The sequence below is a fragment of the Marmota monax genome, unplaced genomic scaffold, assembly GCF_021218885.2.
Source record: "Marmota monax isolate L192 unplaced genomic scaffold, Marmota_monax_Labrador192_F-V1.1 WCK01_AAM20220418_F8-fsc00107, whole genome shotgun sequence".
Taxonomy (NCBI): domain Eukaryota; kingdom Metazoa; phylum Chordata; class Mammalia; order Rodentia; family Sciuridae; genus Marmota; species Marmota monax.
Window position 1 is genome coordinate 3,079,959 of NW_026693761.1, and position 21,765 is coordinate 3,101,723.

The 21,765-nt window shown below is 35.6% G+C and overlaps 1 protein-coding gene across 3 annotated transcripts in view; it reads left to right on the forward strand.

The window, feature by feature from the left end:
- The first annotated feature begins 8,341 nt into the window (after nt 1-8,341).
- The window catches only part of Anln (anillin, actin binding protein), a 59,845-nt gene continuing 46,421 nt past the window's right edge, over nt 8,342-21,765 (forward strand). For 2 of the 3 annotated variants that reach the window (XM_046460654.2, XM_046460656.2), the window contains exons 1-3: nt 8,343-8,552; nt 14,852-15,005; nt 16,891-17,202. In XM_046460654.2, coding sequence (XP_046316610.1) covers nt 8,535-8,552; nt 14,852-15,005; nt 16,891-17,202 — 484 coding nt within the window. In that variant the 5' untranslated portion in view covers nt 8,343-8,534. Of the gene's footprint in view, nt 8,553-14,851; nt 15,006-16,890; nt 17,203-21,765 lie in introns of all 3 variants that reach the window. The other variant, XM_046460655.2, reaches the window with a different exon arrangement.

Below are 21,765 nucleotides of genomic sequence, written 5' to 3' on the forward strand. Positions count from 1 at the left end.
AAAAATCTTTAAGTAGGTAAGGAAAAATTAAGTTATCAATATAAAAATTATGGTGTGAAAAGAACATTAAAGAATTCTGATTTATGAAAGGATTTACTTTGGTTTTTTAAATATGAATTCCCTTTTTGAAAAATCTTTTTATATTCCCCATTAACTGCAGGGAAATGTAAAAAAGAGATTGAAGCTGTATACATATTTGGAATATTCTACTAAATACAGGAGATATGCCTATAATTGCACTACTTTTTTTAAAAAAGCAATCCAATATATTCAGACAGCATAATGTTTTCCTCACTCTGGAATCTGAAACATTTTCATTGATTAAATTTTGGGGAAAAAATCTATGGCTCAATAAATGTCATTAATTGCACAGACTGTAACAAAACATTTTTTTTCAATAACATGTAGGTAACAACTTTTGATGGTTCTTATTTCTTCATTATAATAAATTTGTAAAAGAAGTGGCCCTTCAGCCAGATAACCTGAGGTAGGGCACTTGTGTTCCATCCTTCTTGCCACTGCTGTATTGTTAGGTCTTGGCCTTTTCCCTCCCTGTAAAAATACAAATATTTATGTTATTGTCTTATTTTTTCAATTAAATGAGAGTATGTGTGAAAGTATTTTTTTAATTAAGTATGTAGTGTTTAGAATGTTCTTGCTGAAGTGATACTATCAAACTATCAAAGTGTTTTTCAAACACTTTACCAATTTTATCTGTAAAACACAATAATGATGATTTCCTTTGTTTAAAAGGAAAAGTCTTAGAAGGAGCAAATCCACATTTCCAGAATTACCTTTAACCTATAATTATCTCTGTTTTAGACCCTTAGATTTGTTCTTAAATTAATAAATGTGGTATTTAAAAAAATAATTTGGCAGCTGGAGATGTAGCCTGGAGGTACAGTTCTTGCCTCTGATGCATGAGGCCTTGGGTTCAATCCCTCGCACTAATAATAATAATAATAATAATAATAATAATAATAATAATAATATAATTATTAGTATTTGGGAAATTGTATGATTTTTTTAATTTAAAAACTAGTTTGATGATTTAGGTCAATCACTTAACTTCTTTGTATTTCAATTTCCTCATCTCTAAAATTGGAATAATTATTATGCTTATATTCATTCATTCAATAAATATGTACTGCATCATGTGCCCAGAAGGTTCTGGGATACAGCTATAATAAGACAAGTCCCTGCCTTCTAGAGTTTACACTTTAGTAGGAAGAGAAAGAAAATAAACATACATAACTAAAATAACATCAAATGGTAGTAAAGGTAATGAAGAAAATAAGTCCAAGTAATAGAATGGAAAGTGATCTGGGGGCACATGGGATGGGGATGGCCACCCATTAAAGAAGTCCTCTTTGAGGAAGTAGCATATGCAAGCTTAGACTCAAAGAATAAGGAACAGATGTTGTAGACCCAGAGGAGCAGTGAAAAGTTCTTCAGGAAGGAAGATATTTGGCACTTTTTTTTTTTTTTTTTAATGACCAGAAAGCAAGGCCTAAGGCTGGAGCCTAGTTAAAAAAAAAAAAAAGGCATTGTGATATATTGGGAGGATTTTAGGTTATTAGGAAAAGTAGGTAGGGTCCAGATCATGTAGGGCCTTGTAGGTATGATAAGAGTATTATGGTATACTATTCTAATTGCAATGAAAGACATAAACCAGCTCCACACAAGGAAATAACATTGCATAATTTATATTTAAAAAATATTCCTCTTTACAAGTAAATTTGTGAAAACTAATTACATCATTTATTAGACTTGCTATAATTAATTATGCTCCGATATATCAGTAATAGTTTAAAATTATAATTTTACCCTTTTTTGTGGCACTGAGGATTGAACCTAGAGCCTCATACATAGAGCAAGTGCTCTTTGAGCTACATTTCCAGCCCTATAACTATAATTTTAAAAATACAGATTATAAAGGCAACAACAATGACAAAAATATATAGGAACAAATATAACAAGAGTTTAAAGATCCTTATAGAAGTATGGATAAACATTTTTGTAAGACATTAAAGTAGGACTAAATTGATAAAGACATACAATGCTCGGGCTAGGGTTGTAGCTCATTGGTAAAGTGCTTGTCTGGCATGTGTGAGGCACTGGGTTCAATCCTCAGAACCACATAAAAATAAATTATTAAAATAAAGGTATTTTTTTAAAAAAGATATATAATACTCATAAATATGAAGATTTAATATCACAAGATGTTAATTCTTTCCTTATTATGTGATATATTCAGTGCAAGTATAATTTAAAAATTTGAAAGGGAGTTTTTTAAAAAATGTTTTTTTTTTTTTTAGATTTAATTTTTTATTGTTGGTTGTTCAAAACATTACATAGTTCTTGATATATTACATTTCACACTTTGATTCAAGTGGGTTATGAACTCCCATTTTTACCCCATATACAGATTGCAGAATCACATCAGTTACACATCCATTGATTTACATATTGCCATACTAGTGTCTGTTGTGTTCTGCTGCCTTTCCTATCCTCTACTATCCCCCCTCCCCTCCCCTCCCCTCTTCTCTCTCTACCCCCTCTACTGTCATTCATTTCTCCCCCTTGTATTATTTTTCCCTTTCCCCTCACTTCCTCTTGTATGTACTTTTGTATAACCCTGAGGGTCTCCTTCCATTTCCATGCAGTTTCCCTTCTCTCTCCCTTTGCCTCCCACCTCTCATCCCTGTTTAATGTTAATCTTCTTCTCATGCTCTTCGTCCCTACTCTGTTCTTAGTTACTCTCCTTATATCAAAGAAGACATTTGGCATTTGTTTTTTAGGGATTGGCTAGCTTCACTTAGCATAATCTGCTCTAATGCCATCCATTTCCCTGCAAATTCTATGATTTTGTCATTTTTTAATGCAGAGTAATACTCCATTGTGTATAAATGCCACATTTTTTTTATCCATTCGTCTATTGGAGGGCATCTAGGTTGGTTCCACAGTCTTGCTATTGTGAACTGTGCTGCTATGAACATCGATGTAGCAGTGTCCCTGTAGCATGCTCTTTTTAGGTCTTTAGGGAATAGACCAAGAAGGGGAATAGCTGGGTCAAATGGTGGCTCCATTCCCAGCTTTCCAAGAAATCTCCATACTGCTTTCCAAATTGGCTGCACCAATTTTCAGTCCCACCAGCAATGTACAAGTGTACCCTTTTCCCCACATCCTCGCCAGCACTTGTTGTTGTTTGACTTCATAATGGCTGCCAATCTTACTGGAGTGAGATGGTATCTTAGGGTGGTTTTGATTTGCATTTCTCTGACTGCTAGAGATGGTGAGCATTTTTTCATGTACTTGTTGATTGATTGTATGTCCTCCTCTGAGAAGTGTCTGTTCAGGTCCTTGGCCCATTTGTTGATTGGGTTGTTTGTTCTCTTATTGTCTAATTTTTGGAGTTCTTTGTATACTCTGGATATTAGGGCTCTATCTGAAGTGTGAGGAGTAAAGATTTGTTCCCAGGATGTAGGCTCCCTATTTACCTCTCTTATTGTTTCTTTTGCTGAGAAAAAAACTTTTTAGCTTGAGTAAGTCCCATTTGTTGATTCTAGTTATTAACTTTTGTGGTATGGGTGTCCTATTGAGGAATTTGGAGCCCGACCCCACAGTATGTAGATCATAGCCGACTTGTTCTTCTATCAGACGGCGGCGTGTCTCTGATTTGATATCAAGCTCCTTGATCCATTTTGAATTAACTTTTGTGCATGGCGAGAGAAAGGGATTCAGTTTCATTTTGTTGCATATGGATTTCCAGTTTTCCCAGCACCATTTGTTGAAGATGCTCTCCTTCCTCCATTGCATGCTTTTAGCCCCTTTATCAAATATAAGATAGTTGTAGTTTTGTGGATTGGTTTCTATGTCCTCTATTCTGTACCATTGGTCCACCCGCCTGTTTTGGTACCAGTACCATGCTGTTTTTGTTACTATTGCTCTGTAGTATAGTTTGAAGTCTGGTATCGCTATACCGCCTGATTCACACTTCATGCTTAGCATTGTTTTTGCTATTCTGGGTCTTTTATTTTTCCATATGAATTTCATGATTGCTTTCTCTATTTCTACAAGAAATGCCGTTGGGATTTTGATTGGCATTGCATTAAACCTATAGAGAACTTTTGGTATATCAGCGACAAATCCTCTGAAATGGAAATGAGGACAACCACTCCATTCACAATATCTTCAAAAAAAAAAATACTTGGGAATCAACCTAACAAAAGAGGTGAAAGACTTATACAATGAAAACTACAGAACCCTAAAGAGAGAAATAGAAGAAGATCTTAGAAGATGGAAAAATATACCCTGTTCATGGATAGGCAGAACTAACATCATCAAAAAATGTTTCTTTATGGAGTTTGAGAGTCTGATCCTGTATTCAGGTGGAAGAATAAGGGACACAATAAACTTAAATCAGTTTTGGATTTGCTCTACTACAAATCAACATTTGCAATCAAGACAGCATGGCTAAGATATAGATAAATGCACCAGTAGAAAAGAATGAAGAGTTCCAACATCATAAATCTGCATGTGCATGAATTTTTTTTGTGTGTGGGTGATGGGGACTGAATCCAAGGACTTGCACATGCCAAGCACATACTCTTTTACTGAGTTATATCCCCAGCTCCCTAAAAGTTTTAACATGTGGTAAAAGTAGCATAACAGGTCAGAGGAAAATAATGGACAATTTATAAACTGCTACTAAGACAACTGATTATCCACATAAAATACAAAATAAATCAGGTAGCTTAAGAGAAAACCATGAAAATCTATAATTTAAAATATTTAGAAGAACACAGGTGCAGTGGAATGCCTGTAATCCCAGCAACATGGGAGGCTGAGGCAAGAGGATTGCAAATTGGAGGCCAGCAATTTATCCAGGTCCAAGCAACTTAAACAAGAACCTGCCTGAAAACAACATATAAAAAGGACTGGGAATGTGGTAAAGCTCCTCTTGGTTCAATCCTCAGTACCATAAAAAAAAAAAAAGATAATACAGGGGAGAATTTTTTATGAATTCAGGGTAGGAAAGAAATTATTATTATTATTATTATTATTATTATTATTATTATTATTATTATTTGGGGTACCAGGGACTGAACCCCGGGGTATTTAATCACTGAGTCACATCCCCAGCCCTTTTTAATATTTTATTTAGAGTTAATATTTTATTTAGAGATACGGTGTCACTGAATTGTTTAGGGCCTCACTAAGCTGCTGAGGCTGGCTTTGAACTTGTGATTTTCCTGCCTCAACTGCCTGTGCTTCTGGGATTACAGGTGTGCACCACTGTGCCCGGCTCAGGAAAGAAATTCTTGAGGTATAAAATACACAAAACCTAAAGAAAAAATATCTGATAAATTAACATTAAACATTTCTGTAGAGTTAAAATATAATGTGAAAACCTAGCCACAAAAGAAGAACAGATATTTGCAAGCCACAAAACCAAGAAAGTGTTTATTTTTCAAGAAAATTGTAAGCAAATTAACAAAAAGTCTACAAATCAATAACGAAAAAAACCCACAAAAAATGGGCAATGGATATAAATTTGATGATCACAAAAAAGAAAAATTGAAAGGCCAATAAACACACAAATTTGCCTCCACTAGTAATAAGAGAAATGCACACAGATAGGAATGACAAAATCCATTACTGGGAGGAACAGGAGTAATAGCCATGTTCATGCACTACCGACTGTGGTATAAATTGTTGCAACCATTTTCAAGAACAATTTATTTTCCATATCTGGTAATCATATTGAAATATATTTGTTGAAATTATCTACTAAATCTTAGGTATATTAATCTAAAGAAATTTTGGCATGTGTATGCACTGGCATCATGGGACCTTTAGGACAACAAATTGGAAACAAGCTGAATATCTATTGAGAAGATAATGGATATTGTATAAATTGCAAGTACTTTTATATAATAAATACAGTAGTAAAAAAATGAATGAAATGCAACTTTAGCTATTTTGACAATGATATCAAAATGATAATGTTCAGCCAAAAACTGCAAAAGGATATGAACAATGAAGATAAAATTTATATAAAACACTTTCAGTGATATTTATATATGTATATATAATAATAAAAGTAGACATATTTTTATAGGGATAAACATCAGAATCTAGACAGTTTTAGCACTGGGGAATGGGAAGGTGAATAGGATTAGGGAGGGCCATACTGGAGACTTCACTTCTATATGGGATTTTTTTCTTTTTTTAAATCTAGGGGTACTGGCTGTATTTTATTATTCACCATTTTCTATCTTGTAAACTAGAAATATTTCATAACAATTCTTTTTGAGTTGGAGGTCTCACTATGTTGCCCAGCTGGCTTCAAAGGCACCATCATCCTGTCTCAGCCCAAGTGGCTGGGATTACTCACATAAGCCACTATGCCACTGTGCCTGGTCATCACACACTTTTTAAAAAGAGAAAAATCATTCAGTTAGCAGTCAACTGCAGTACTCTAGGGGTGTGGGCTTTGTGGCACATAGCCGGCATTTAGCAAGTAGTACTATTGTGGTGGTTGCTATTAGTACCATCAACATCAAGGTAAAGACCAACACTATACCGGGATTGTGAGGAAAGATAACCTCAATGTTTAGGGTAGCTAACTTGTGCTAGGTGATTTATCTTTTAGTCTTAAGGGAACCTAGTTGAGGTAATTTTCAAAGAAATTAAGGCTCACAGAGGCTATAGCCAGAGGGTACAACGGCTACATAAATTTCTAATGACTCATTCCCAGTGTTGTCATATACAAACACAGCCCATCCCAAATGCTCACACCCCTTTCCAGTCTAGTTAACTCGGAAAAAAAATTCAAACATCTTTCCCCTTTGATTCATAAGTAGCATGTTTTGAGTTAAATACAAATTCATATGCCATTTACTTCAAGTGTGTGTACGGAATTATTGTAATAGGAATATTTCAGAATACTACTATGTGCTAGAATATTAGTATTCTGTAACACTAGAATAGTATTGTATAATACTTGAATAGTAGTATTAAAAGAATGTTTCTGGATTTATTTTCATCTGCTGCTTCTAACGCTCTGAGGAAGGCAGGGCGACTGTTTATTCTTGTTACATATTGGAGTGAACTAAAATAGAAAGTGGTTTAATCAGGTTTCGAACTCAGTGTACCTGTGCTTCATGAAATTTTATGTAAAATAGTGTATGATGGGAAAGAGTGTTTTTCTAGATAGTTAACCTTAATTGTATTTCCAAAGAAATCCATTATTCCTTCAAAAGGTAAAAAGACACATTAAATGATTTGCTTAAAGCCTAAAGTCACAGTTCTGTTGGAGGCCAACCCCCAAGTAGTTTCTCCCATACCCCACTCTGAGAATTTGGTTCATTACAATCTACAGCATTAAGATGCACATTAAAGATGTTACTGTTGACGTATTTTTTTTTAGTCATGCTGATCAAGCTTTATTAAATATGCTAAAAGATCTTATTTGAGATGAATAATTTGTTTTGTTCAGTTGTTGGACAGTCATCTAATCTACATGGGCTTTACTTTTCAGATGAACAAGTCGAGAATGACTTCACAAGCCCTAGCACAGACTTGCCACACAAGAAGTGAATCTAATGCGGCAACGATGTAACATATCTTACAATTTCTAGTTCTGCATAAATAAAACATCCGAGACACAGATTTAGAGTGAAAAGCGGATCATGAGCTGAGAATGGGATTTTCATTTCTCTTGGTCGAACTAATGTCTTTGGATCCCCCACTCTCAGATAATAGTAAGGACGGAACTGGAGAGCTGCTCAAAATTCTCCCAACTCCAAAATTCTGTGCAGTTCGATGGGATTTAAAATAGTAGGACGCGTTTTGCATACCAATTCTTAAACACAGTGCATTAATTTTAGCCTCGTTTTCCCTATGTGAAAGGGTTCATCACTGGACCCAAGAGTGCAGGAACCTACCAGACCTGCCTCTTCAGAGGGCAAACCTGCAGCAGGGATTGGAGTGGCAAGCGGAGAGAAAGCTATAGAGGGCCAAAGGGCCAGGGACCTCAAAGACGAGGGCTCTTAATCCTTTATTTAGGAATGAAGGAAGGCGGGAATGCCCGAATGCCAGGTGGGAAGGGATCGGTTTAACAGGGTTGGGTATGTGAGCCTTAGGGGACTCCCTGGCCTAAGCCGGGAAGCAGTTGAAGGGAGGGAGCAGCCCCACCTAAGCGGTTGAGAGCAAGACCTCCCCTGGGAACCTCGGCTTGCTCACTGCACCACGTGATCAAACGCCGGGGGCGGGGAGAGATGCGCCCCGCCCCGCCCCGACCAGCGCGCACGCGCGCCGCTCCGGGCGCTGAAATTCAAATTTGAACGGCCGAAGGAGGTAGAGCGACACTGGGAGCTGAGGGAAGAGGAGAGTTGGTTGTGGGAGAATTCCTGTGCCTGACTCCTTGTTTTCTCCAGGAGACACACTGAGCCCAGACTCACTTTTCTTTTCCTGAATTTGAACCACCGTTTCCATTGTCTCGTAGTCCACACGCGAAGCCTGGGGCGATGGACCCCTTTACCGAGGTGAGAAAATTTGCGGGCGCAGCCAGTCATGACCCCTGTCGTCCCCCACCCTCCCCTCTGTCAACCTTTGAGCCCACCGGTGGGACGCGCGCGTGCGTACGCGCGTGCGCAGTGAGAGCTAGCGTGTGGGGTTCGGTGCCGGGTGGGCTGGGCCAGCGCCCCGGGGGTCTCAGGTGCGCTCTTTTCTGCCCCGGGGGTCTCAGCTGCGTTTGTTAGCGGTTTGTGGTTGTTTGTTCCGTGTAGAAGAAACTCTGGGAGTAAAGCTTTGACTCTGTTCATAAAAGAGGGCAGTGAGAAAATTCCTGGCGTTCCCGGTTACCCCTTTGGAATCCTCCCTGTCCATTCCCTCCTTTCCCCAAAGAGTGAGGCTTGGGACCTGACGGAACAAGTCCTGCTGGAAAAAGCTGGAATCATTTGTAGGGTGGAGTTTGGTGCCCAGTGACTCAGCTGTGTGTGTGCAACCACTGCCGGGAAATCAAATGGGATGTCGTTTGCGGGGTTCTCGCGGCCCGCTGATGAGGTTTCACAGGGTGGGGTGTGTGCATTTAAGGATGCTGTTATCGACAGCGAAACCTGTCAAATAAGCTGGTGCTGGAATCTTTGTACTCATTCCCAGAGTCAACAGGGTTCCCTTAGACTCCGTTGCTCTGCTAACTTGCAAAGTTTCATACCGGGGATTCTAGTTTTTTTTTTTTTTTTTTTTTTTTTTTTTTTTTTAGCATATAAATAACTTGATTTTATTTATTTATTAGTTGTTCAAAACATTACATAGCTTTTGACATTCTAGTTTTAGCTTCATGTTGAAAGTGTTCGTTGACACATTCGGAAGTTTCGTGTTGCTGGTTCGTCCATTCCCTTTTTATTCCAGCACGGTTCCTCTTTTTCTTTCACGCTGTTGTGCAAGTTTCAAACTGTCATGTTTTGAGTTGTTACAAAGTGAGCCTAAAAACGTTTTTTACACTAAATTGAAAAATTCAGTGGAAAGTAGTAATACATTGTTTTGGGGAGATGTAGTTACAATTCCTTAACGCTAAGATACTAAAGATTTCAACAGAGTTTACTTGTATTCACAAAGCCATCTTTCTGTGTTTCATATATTTAGTCATCTTGGGATACAAAATATCAGTTTGTTTAAAGATTCTAATAGAAAAATCCAGGATTTTTAAAAAAATTAGTTTAAAGAATAGGGCTGGCCATGCAATAAATATCTGTCACTAAAATTGAAGTAAAAAAAGGATACGTTATTTTATGTTATAATGAGACTAGAAGTCCTTAAAACAACAGTGTGTGTTCTCCTTAGTAACTAGAAGCATTTTGAAGGTTTTCTGAAAATTTCGTCTTTATTTCACTTAAAAGTAAAATAAAACTAGTACAAATCTTAGTTAAAAGAAACTTCTTGTTTAGATAATCTTAGAATGTGTTTAGAAATATGTTTGGTTTAATGTATATAGTTTATATTATGAAAAGTTGCAGTTGGAATAACAGTTTTGACATCTTTTCCTTAATTGGTTATGAGTGAACTATTTGAATTGCTTCCCAACTGTTAGGTGCTTAATAATAGCATTCATAACATTTTTTCACAATGACATGAACTACAGTTCCTTGTCTGAAAGGATTGAAAGTAAGTATAAAGTGACTTTCCCAAACAGGTTCCTTCTTAAAACCACAGAACACAAAAAACTATTCCAAAGACTACTTTCTCAGTTCTCCCAAGGGTGATTCATAACCAATGCCATCCTACATCACAGCAGAGGTCTGGTTACATGAATGCCAGGGCATTAGGACCTCATTCTCTTGGTAACTCTTTTTTGTTTGTTTTTATTTTTTTTTTTAGTTGTAGATGGACACAATCTCTTTATTTTATTTATTTATTTTTATGTGCTGCTGAGGATCTAACCCAATGCCTCACCCATGCAAGGCAAGCACCCTGCCACTGAGCTACAATCCCAGTCCTCTTGGTAACTCTTAATGGGAAAGGCTAGACTCATTCTAAACTCTTCCTGGAGCAAGACTCTTCTGTATTAGTTCTCCCTGCTGCCATTTGGACCTACACACTCATTCTCCCTGCCCTTTCTGCCTGGCAAATTCTGAGTTGACCTTCAGCCCTCAGTTTGATCTCCCTTCTTCAGAGGTGAATAACCTTTCACAGTAACAGTATTCATCTCCCTTGCATTTGCCTCTTCAGTGCTTTACTTGTTGAACTAGTTTTCTGCCAGAGCTTGAGCTTCATGAAGGCAGAGGCTATTTCTATTCTGAGGCATTTCCCCCAGTGTCAAACACATATAATACCATTTTGCTGAATTAACATAGCAGACAGGCACTGAGTGCAAATTATTTTACAAACCTGTGAGAACATTTTGGCAATGTTCCTCTATATTGAAGACAATTTCAAAATCAATAGAATAGTATAATAACCCTTCATTCACTCATTATCTGTTCTTTGCAGTTATCCACCTGTTGCTATTTTGTTTCACTGTAACTCCCTCTCACTTACCTCACAAATTATTTCGAAGCAAATCTAGATATCATAGTTTCATATACATATACTTCAATATTTATCACTAAATATTGAAAAAGGACTCTTAAAAAACATAATAACAATGTTATTGTCACATCTGAAAAATTGGCATTAATCTTTCATATATCAAGTATTCTGTGACTGTTCATATTTCAGGTGTTTATATATACACATATTTTTTTAAACCTTTATTTTTTTTTATTTATTTTTATATGATGCTGAGGATCGAACCCAGGGCTTTGCACGTGTTAGGCAAGCAAGCTACCACTGAGCCCCAGCCCAGCCCTCAAGTGCTCATAAATTTTTGTTACCTTATTTCTTTGAATCAAGATCTAGATGATCCACAGGGCAATATCTTCTAATGTTTTTCTTCATGGACCAACCATAAATAAAGAAAATAATTATATGAAATTAATAAAAAAATAATGATATGAAATTAATTCTGCTGACAAATTCTTAAAAAGAGTAAGTAATTTAGTTAAGACAATTAATGGCAAAATGATTAAGAGCTCAGACTCAGATCTGGATTTTGAATCCTGCCTGTTGCTCCTTTGTTGTTGTTGTTTTTCCACATTCTTTATTGGTCCATTATAGTTGTACATATTGATGGGATTTGTTACATATTTGTACATGCGCATAGTATGCTTTGTTGCTACTTAGCTGTGTGACATATCCTGTTACTTGTGTCCCAGTTTCTCATCTGAAAAATAGTAGTGGAAAGAGAACCACCAAATAAAGTTTTGAAAGTGAAATGAATTAGTGTGTGCTAGATACTGAAAGTGTTTTATATTAAGTTTAGTATAATTGTAAGTGATTGTTGTATTTATTGGGTAAATTTAAAACCATAGGTGAACTATTGAGAATATTGATATAGCCTTTTTGTTTGACGTCTGATCAAGAGTAATAGTAACTGGTCAAAGTATAGTAAACCCAGAGCTTTGTATGACAAGTAACAGCATTTTTATTGGAACTTTAAAAAGGAAAAAAGCTATAACTAAAATTATTTGGCCAAGCATGGTAGTGTGTGCCTATAGTCTCAGTTACCCAAGAGGCTGAGGCTCACGTGGGCAATATAGGAAGCCCCCATCTCTTAGAAATAAATAAATAAAATACTTTGTAAAGATTATCATTTATCGTGAGATACTTTATATTTTTCTATGCATGCATGGCTTAGTATAAATGAACAAACAAAATACTGCTACCATTTTGAAAGGAGATTTTCTGTTTTCCAGAATTAAATGAAAGTCTCTGTGTTGGCCTAGGAGAAAATCTGCTAGAGCACATTGAAAATAATAAGAAGTTAATTTATATTGAGTCTACTCTGTTTAAAAAGGGAGGGAAATCAGTAATATCTTCTAGAAAAATTTAAGTTAGAAGTTTAGGGATACAGTTTCTGTTATCTGAGATTCATTCATGAGGAAAATCTTATTTCCAAAATATGTTAGTTATTGCAGTGTGTTTTTAAAAATTCCTCTACCTTTTGAGAATATTATGTTTAAAGAGTCTTTAAATTATTTTATATATATATATATATTTTAGTTGTAATGGGACACAATACCTTTATTTTATTTATTTATTTTTATGTGGTACTGAGGATAGAACTCAGTGCCTCGCCGGTGCTAGGCGAGTGCTCTGTCACTGAGCCCCAGCCCCAGCCTCATAATCTTTAAATTCTTGATACAATATTATGATGAAGGGCTACCTATACTTTATTGAGCAGTTTAGTTTATGTACTTTAGATACACAATTTCTTTTAAATTAATACTTTGAGGTTTACTAGCTTTATTTTATAGCTTAGGGATTTTTTTTCCTTATCTGCTATAATTTTTTTTTTTTAAATCTGGAAATTTTGAATGTAATGCAAACAATAGAATACTTGTGTGTGTTTGAATGCAAAACCACATTCTTTTGTTGTGACCCATTCCTCATGGTAACTGAAGCTGTACTGACTCATAAGTATTCTAACTGATGAAATGGAATGTGGACACATCTTGGAATAAATAGGCTAGTTTTGTGTCTACAGAGTGACATATTTTATCTTGAAAACTATTAGACATTTATGAATTTGTGTAACATTATGATCACTTTTATGTTTATCAAGGAGACTTTTATTTAGAGGGTAAAGGTCTTGTGTTTTGGAAGGCATTTGGCTAATAAATGGCTTTCAGTGACACATTTTGATTAGTGTCACTTCTTCCAATTGATTTTAAATGAGAATCATTCCTCAGAAGAGTAGAGAGTTGTGCCTTCTTCCAAAAACAGCTCTCCCTCCTTTTGCATGCTCAGAGGATTTCTTAAAAATTGTTATTCTGTTTTAATTAAGGAATTAAAAAGATTTAATTCTCCAGCTTGCACTAACTGCTGCTATGTCTGTTTGTGCAGGCTGTAAGAATCTGCATCTTTTCTTTAGTTGTGTCCATTTGAAAGAGAATAAATTGTTTTACATCACACTGATTCAGATAAAAACATCAGGTAATTCAAAGCAAGAAAAGAGTATTTACAAGTTCACAGGATGACTAACATTTGAACTTAAAACTATTTTATAATATGTTGATGTTTAATTAAATAAAACATAAGATTGCATTGTTTTTCCTTTCTCTTAGGAAGTGTCTTATGAAAGGACTAATATGTCAGCTATCTCTTGCTGCTTGCCAAGATTTTCTATCTTAGTGACTGTATTAGTTTTGCTGCTGTAACACAGTACCACAAATTTGGCGGCTTAAAATGACACATTTATTATGTTTCAATTCTGTAGATCACAGTCTGAAATGGATTTTACTGAGTTTAAATCAAGTGTTTGGGGCCAAGATTTCATTTGTTCTGGAGGCTCTAGAGAAAATTCCATTTACTTGCTTTTTGTAATTTCTAGACACCTCTTGCCTTCCTTGGCTTGTGGCTTCTTTCTCCAACTTCAAAGCTACTAATCACCACTCTGACCTATTTTTCTATCAAATTTTTCCTGTCTCCAATTTTCCTGCCTCCTTTTGTCTTGTAAGGGGCATTGTGATTACATTTGGGCCCATCCAAATAATCCAGGATAATCTCCCCCTCTGAAGATTCTTAATCACATCAGCAAAGTCACTATTGTTCTAAGGTAAGCTTCACAGATCAGAGGATTAGGACATAAACATCTTTGGGGAACCATTATTCTGCCTAACATGTTGACTTAAAACCACAGCTGGTTTATATCTCATGATTCAGTGGGTCAGTTTGTATTGTGCTCAGCTAGGCTGTTCTTCTGCTGGTCTTCCCCAGGGTCATGCAGGATTTGTTAGTGTTCTGACAAATTATCTGGGCCTAGATAGTCTACAATAACCTTACTTATGGATCTGGTTGATGCTGGCTGTCAGGGAAACCATGTTTTTGCCAGCAGACTTAACCTGGGCTTTTTCATGTGGGGCAGTATTTTAAGGGAGGGAGAACAGAAACTGCAAGATTTCATGAGGTCTAAGATGGGAAATCATTTAGAATATCACTTCTGCCATATTTTATTGGTCAAAGCAGATCACAAGGGTGAGAAAATAGATTATATCTTTTGATTTGAGCAGAAAGGATTTAAAATGTTATATCTTTACATATTCTATTGATCCTTAATATTCATATTTAATCTGTAATCATTCTGACATTGGGGTGCTCATTTAGTGAAATCTTGACTTAATGACTTGGAATTATCCTTTGAAATATATTTAACTGTTATCCATTTGGTGATTTTGGAAGATACCTGAAATTTTGTGAACCTTTGACTAACCTTGTATTTTAACATTCTCTAATACATATTTAGAAACTGCTTGAGCGAACCCGCGCTAGGAGAGAGAATCTTCAGAGAAAGATAGCTGAGAGGCCCACAGCAGCACCAAGGTCTGTCACTCATGCTAAGCGAGCCCGAGAGCCACTTTCAGAAGCAAGTAACCAGCAGCCCCTATCTGGTGGTGAAGGTAAAAGACTTCGCATGGGGGGAAGTAAAATTTCCATTTTTTGAAAGATATAATATGTGAATTTCATTATACATGCAAAAGAATCAAGATCTTTTGGAAACAAATATGCCTCTGAGGGCCTAAAACTTTTTAGGCTGGAGTAGAGTTTAAGAAATATTTCAAATAAAATAATTGAACTTTGTTTTCTTCAATTCCAGTTATTCTTAAAAACCCCAAGGGAAGAAAAATAAAGGAGCAGAGTAACACTTTATATTGGCAGTACTGTGGAATTTTTCACCCCAACAATCCCAGAGTAGCTGACCACTCATTTCCTAGATGGTGTCTCATATGAACAAGGCAGCAAAAGGCAGACTGCTTACAAATGCTTGAGGTTTAATGAACCTTTTTTTCATCTTGTGTTTGCTGAACCAACTCTTTAGGACTGGGTTGAAATTTAGATTGTTAATCTCTAGACATGGTAGAACACACAAGCACCCCATTCCAAACTCAACTGGAATCTTAACCAATTCTTTACTGAATTCTGAATACTCAGATAGCATTAGCAAGCTGTTTTAATTTTTTTCTTGAGTATGGACTTTTCCATAAAAGTCTAGAGATAATCTTCCTTAGTACAATTTTAAAATACATATAAAAAGATCATTACAAGGGAAAAACAATGTTACAAAAAAAGCAGAGAAGAGGCTATGGGGCTGGCTTAGTTATTTTGGAAACTAACCTTAGAAGGATAATTTATTTTCATGTATTTTTATATTCTGAAAAGATGGAGGGAAATATGTTACATATTATTTGGTATTCAATCAGAAACACAGGGACCTGGCCCAATCTAGGATCCTTTTTTCTGTGTCACAAGTTTATACTAATGAGTACTATATACTTGAAAACTAGTGTTTGGAACTTCATTTTGATACTCAAATTGAAATATTTACTATAAACTTGCAGAATTCTATATTTTCAGGCAGTGTTGCATGTTAACATAGAAACATTTTTAAAAAAAATTGTTAGATGAATTCCTAGAAGGTAGTTCCATAAATGAGTTACCAAAGACCAGAATGTATCATTACTGTGTTTGATTAAGTTGGTGTTGATGAGGGCAGTCATGACTTCCTGATAATGGTACTTTGGTCACTGCCAGAACAAAATACGTAAGTTAGAAAGCCAGTGAAACTCACCTTATATGAAATTCACATTTTTACTTTTTAAAATATTAATTTTTCTGAGATATATTGAAAGTCATTCCTGGATAGAAGTAATATGCTTTATATTTAGATACATCCTTTTTGTTTTAGGGACTTTTTACTTTATTTTATGGGTGTTCATAGAAGTTTAAAATGTAAAATGTTAAGAATTTGTTTGGTATTGCTTGTTCGGTCCCTGCTTTTCCTAAACCTCCTAAAACTGACCAGCCCTTCTACCCTTGCTTGTCAGTTAAATGTCCATGAAAGATTGTTTCAAAAACCAGAAAACCTGTTTTTTACCCTTATCTAAGCTGTATAACTTTAGTTGGGTAATTTAATTTCTCGAGAACTGCTTGATTTATCTTCTCTAAAAATGAAATGATTAGATTATGGTGATCTTTAATATCTTAGAACACTGCAAGTATGAACTTTTTATTTCCATTAACTATGTCAAGTATTATGCTTGTATCTTAAGAATAAATTTCTTTTCAGTAGAAATTTTAAACCAAAATTACATGATCACTTAAAGTCCTTCATATCATATTTCTAAGTTACTGAATAGTTTTCATATTTTTCTTGTAATTAAAAACAATGGAAATATTAGAGAAACATAATGATTCATTAATGTTAAATACCTACTTCAAGTTTTTTATGCTATAAGAAATTACAGATTTTTGAGTGTCTTTTTTTATTTATTCTTTTTAATGTAGTGAAATCTTGTACAAAGCCATCACCATCAAAAAAACGTTGTTCTGACAGCACTGAAGCAGAAGTTTCTGATGTGGAAAATAAACAACCAGTTGAGTCAGCGACTATAAAACCTTGTTCTCCAAGTCCTGTATCTCCTCAGGTGCAGCCACAAGCATCAGCTATTGTCAGTGATTCTGTGGCTGTTCCAGCATCATTGCTGGGCGTGGGGAGAGGGCTGAAGTCAAGATTGGACACAACCTCAGGCTCCTCAGTTAAAACACGAATGCAAAAACTCGCAGAGCAGCGGCGACATTGGGATAATGATATGACAGGTAGAAGTTATATGGCTGGCCTGGTCCATAAATCTCTTTCAATAATATTCAACTTAGCATTTTGAAATTTTTATTAGTTATGAACACATTATAGATAAATGCTTTTGTTTAATCTATACGAAAGAGTATCATTTGCTTGCCAGTGGTTTGTATACCTGTAGTATATGTATACGTTGGTTATGTTCTTATTGAAGTAGATCAGAAGAAGTTCTTGGACTATTTCACAGAAATTGAGCGTATATCTGAATTACCATCTATTTGCAATGAAACTGGTAGAGAAAAAACTAGACTAGATATTATTAGCAGTGCTAACTCTTAGCTCTGTATTTAAGAAGTCTTATTTCGTGGATTCACTAATTAAATATACTTCAAGTACCAAGCTATGTAATACTTTTTAGTAGGAGAGAGAAAAATGTCAAAAAAAAATTAAGCATCTGTAAAGCAAATTCTTATGCTACAGTGCAGAAAAGAGATGAAGTGATGGAATTTTTGCCTTTCATGCACCTATAATCAGATGAGATGCCTGAGAAATAAATCAACAATTATACAGCAGGGTTATTCAAGCTGTGATCAATTTTATTTGTCTCCTGACTTGTTCCAAACAAAATGCTTGGGATGACTTATGAAAATACTTGTATTGTATTGTAACAAGAAAAATAAGGAAATCAGGGTTGACAGAAAATATGCAAAGGAAGAACATAGAAGTGAAAGATGAAGTTTGTTTACTACATACAGGCCCTAAGGTTCTCCTTTTGCTAGCAGCCAATGCAAAGAGGTAAAACACTATCAGTGTCCGAATGTTTATAAACAAAAAGCAGAACCTTCTTTGGCCATAACACATGACAGAACTTTTTCCCATGTGTCCTCAAAGATGACTTTGTGTCATCTTTGTAAAGATATACCTAAAGTAAACCTATAAAACTTCTCAAGGTAGGAAGTTGTCCTGGCTCCAAACAGTTTAGTTGTGAGCCAGCGTAGTACAGGTAGACTGCTGAGTACAGGTAGAAGCAGGTAGACAGCTTAAGTGCTGGTAAACAGCTCTGTGCAGGTAGGTAGCCAGTGCAGGAATAGCTCAGTTCTGGGAGAAGTTGTGTGCAGATACATAGTTCATTGTAAGTTGACAGCATAGTATTAGATAATAGCACTGTGGTGGTAAATAGAATCATCTGGGTAGACTACTCAGTGCTTTCTTATCTAAGGAAGCATACTTCAAGTTGTGGTTCTCAAGCTGGTCCACGCGTCTCAGAATCACTTAGACTGTTGGATTAAAATCTTAAAAGTGTGGTAGAGCCCTAGGTATACTTTTTTATTTTTTTAAAAGTTCTTTAATTATGATATATAGCCAGAATTTAGATCAAGTGATCTGAAAAAATGGATGGACTACATATATTTTGGGCATTTTTCCATTACAATGAATTCTTTTAACTGGAATTTTGATAATTATTGGATGGTACTTTACAACTACTGTTCTGGCAGTGATGATCTTAATCTCAAGAGCAGCTATGACATTAATGTGATAGGCATTATAAATATATTGTAAACATTTTTTGTTCTAATAGTATGTAATTCTTAAAACAATCTTATTAGATATATAACTACTATTACCTTTATTTTATAGAAGAGAAAACCAGGTTCAGAGAGGCCAAGAACCATGGCCATGGTTGGCAAGCTAAAATCCAATCTCCAGAGATTTGACCCTAATGCTCCTATTTTCAATTGCTTTGACCTCCCTGATGCTTTTTGGGTACATAACAGAGTTCACATAGTTTATGGTGTCATCTACCTATTAATTTTGACAGTGGGTGAGGTTAATAAGCATGTTTCTTTATAAAGCTTGAGGAGTTTAATGAGTAAATGTGCCTGAACAGATAACATTCCATTATTGTTTTATTGGAAATATTCATGGGTAGCAAAGTGTATATTTTTCTTAATTAAAGAAAAAATAACAACAGCAAAAGGTTGTGGTTTTATACTTGGTCAAAAAACAATGAGGGGCTGGGGTTGTGGCTCAGTAGTAGAGCACTCGCCTAGCATGTACAGGGCGCTGGGTTTGATCCTCAGCACCACATAACAATAAAATAAAGGTATTGTGTCCAGCTACAACTAAAAAAAATATTAAAAAGCAGGGTCCTATAAATTTGAGAGCATAAGGCATCACTGCAGTGATTTTTTGAACATTTTGAAAGCAAATATTAGCAAATGCCTAGCTCAGTCTTGACAGTAAATCTCATTAAGGCATCAGATCTTCTCTGATTTTAAGAAATGACAGGAGGATTGCTATTTTAAAGCCAGCCTCAGCAATGGGGAGGCACTAAGCAACTCAGTGAGACTGTGTCTCTAAAAAAATATATATAAAAATAGCGATGTGGCTCAGTGGTTGAGAGTGCCCTGAGTTCAATCCCTGATACTCCCCCAAAAAAGAAATGAAAATTGTGACTCAAGTATTTGTAATAAACAGTTTATTAAATTCTAAACAAGACTGGGTATAAATCAGTTTGAGGATTTATACTAAAATGTAATTTATCTGAAGCCTTTCTGATAGAGATTAGTTAGAAGAACCAGAGATATATTAAGTCCATTTCTAAAACAATATAATAAAACTGTCATCTGCTTAAAGGCAGTGCTTACTCTAAGGAAAATGACAGAAGTATGTAAAAGGGTATCAGGGAAAGTGTAGTCAGGGAACCTTTTCTGGAGGAATCAAAAGCTGGTAAACAGACGTTGAAGGACAGCTGGTTTTAGATAAGATAATATAGGCAGAAAAAATAATATATAAAAAGCACAGAAGTAAATAGTATGAATATACTTTGTGTAAAGAGCTGGTGTGTGGTACACAACTCCTGCGGTAGAAAAGCAAATGATAAATTTGAAAAAGGCAGTAGGATCCTGGTTTGGTTTAACTAGAGGTGATGGGGTGGTAAGTACTAGTAGAGTTTAAAGCAGGCAGATGTTTTAGAAAGATCACTCTGGTATCAAAATTGAGACGAGATTGGGCAGGGCAGAGATTTAAAGCAGGAAGTTGAGTTAAAAGCTAATACCATAATCTAGGTGTACAATGTTGAAGGCTCATGGAAGTGAAAAGGAGAAAGTGGATTTGAGAGATTAGGAGGTAAAATCTATAGGAATTAATGACTAGATGGAGGAGAGGTGATATTTCTGGTCTCAATGACTGAGCAGTTGGTGAGGTCATTTGCTGAGAGGAAGGGGATTTTACTGGGGGTGATTTCTACTTTAGATATGTTATTTGAGATGCCTGTGGGAAAGCCAAATGGAGGTAACTGGCAGTTGGAAGACAATGATGGATAGACTATGGAGACAGAAAGCTCATAGAGATGATGTCTTTTTTTGGGGGGTGGGGATAGTTACTGGAGATTGAATTCAGAGGCTCTCGACCATTGATCTACATCCCCAGTCCTATTTTGTATTTTATTTTGAGACGGGGTCTCACTGAGTTGCTTAGCACCTCACTTTTGCTGAGGCTGGCTTTGAACTCATGATCCTCCTTCCTTAATCTCCTGAGCCACTGGGATTGCATGTGATTGCCACCGTGCCCAGCTGAGATGATGTCTTAAATGAAAAAGACATTCCATTTCATAATTCCATAACATAATACCAGTGGTATGTTTTAGAGATGTCAAGAATACAATGCTAGTGTGTACTGGCATATAGTTTCAGTAGCAAAACCAACTTCAGGGCAGTGGTGTAGGCAGGTGATTTTAATGGTGATTGAATATTGCACAGGGAAGAAGATAGTAGCTAAAGAACACAAATGGTTTTTAAATTTTTTATTTAAAAATTTTTATAGGTACGTTGTAATTATACCTAACAGTGGAATTAAGAGTGTGGATGTTGATAAGAAGATACTAATTTTTAAGATGAAAGAAACTTGAGTATATTTAATATTCAGAGAAAAAAGTTTGTAGAGAGGAAGAGGGTTGTTTGGAGCAAGATCCCTTAGAAGGTTTTGGAGGGAGAAGAATTGAAAGTGCAGGCACAGGTAGAAGCCTTAAACAGAAAGAGGGGTACCTCTTTCTTTGATTGAATTTGTGGAATAGGAAGTGCATGACCTTTGGCCTCCCTGGGTACATACTCTGTATGCATATAGGTCTAAATTCTTCATCAGTTAAATCATCACTACTTGGGATTTATCTCCAAATGAACTAACTATAGGAAAACATTTGATTTGTTTTAACTCTGTGCTATCCAAATAGTAGCCTTTAGGTATATGTAACTATTTATATTTAAATTATTTAAAGTAAAATTTAGTTTCTGAGTTCAAGTACTTATTGGCTATGAGTGAGTAGGGATACTGTATTGAAGAGCATAGATACAGAACTTCATTGTCAGAAAATTCTGTTGTAGGGCACTGGACTAATTTATTTTTAAAACAAAAAGTTCCTGTGGGATATTTAATCTTAAATTGTGTGGTGTTATAATATCATTAATTAATTTCAAAAATATAACCTAAATAGATGGTATATTAGCATCTGTAATAGATCAATAAATTGAAAAAAGTTGGTGTTAAACAATGTTTTCTTTTTAAATTTAGATTAGGTATCATTT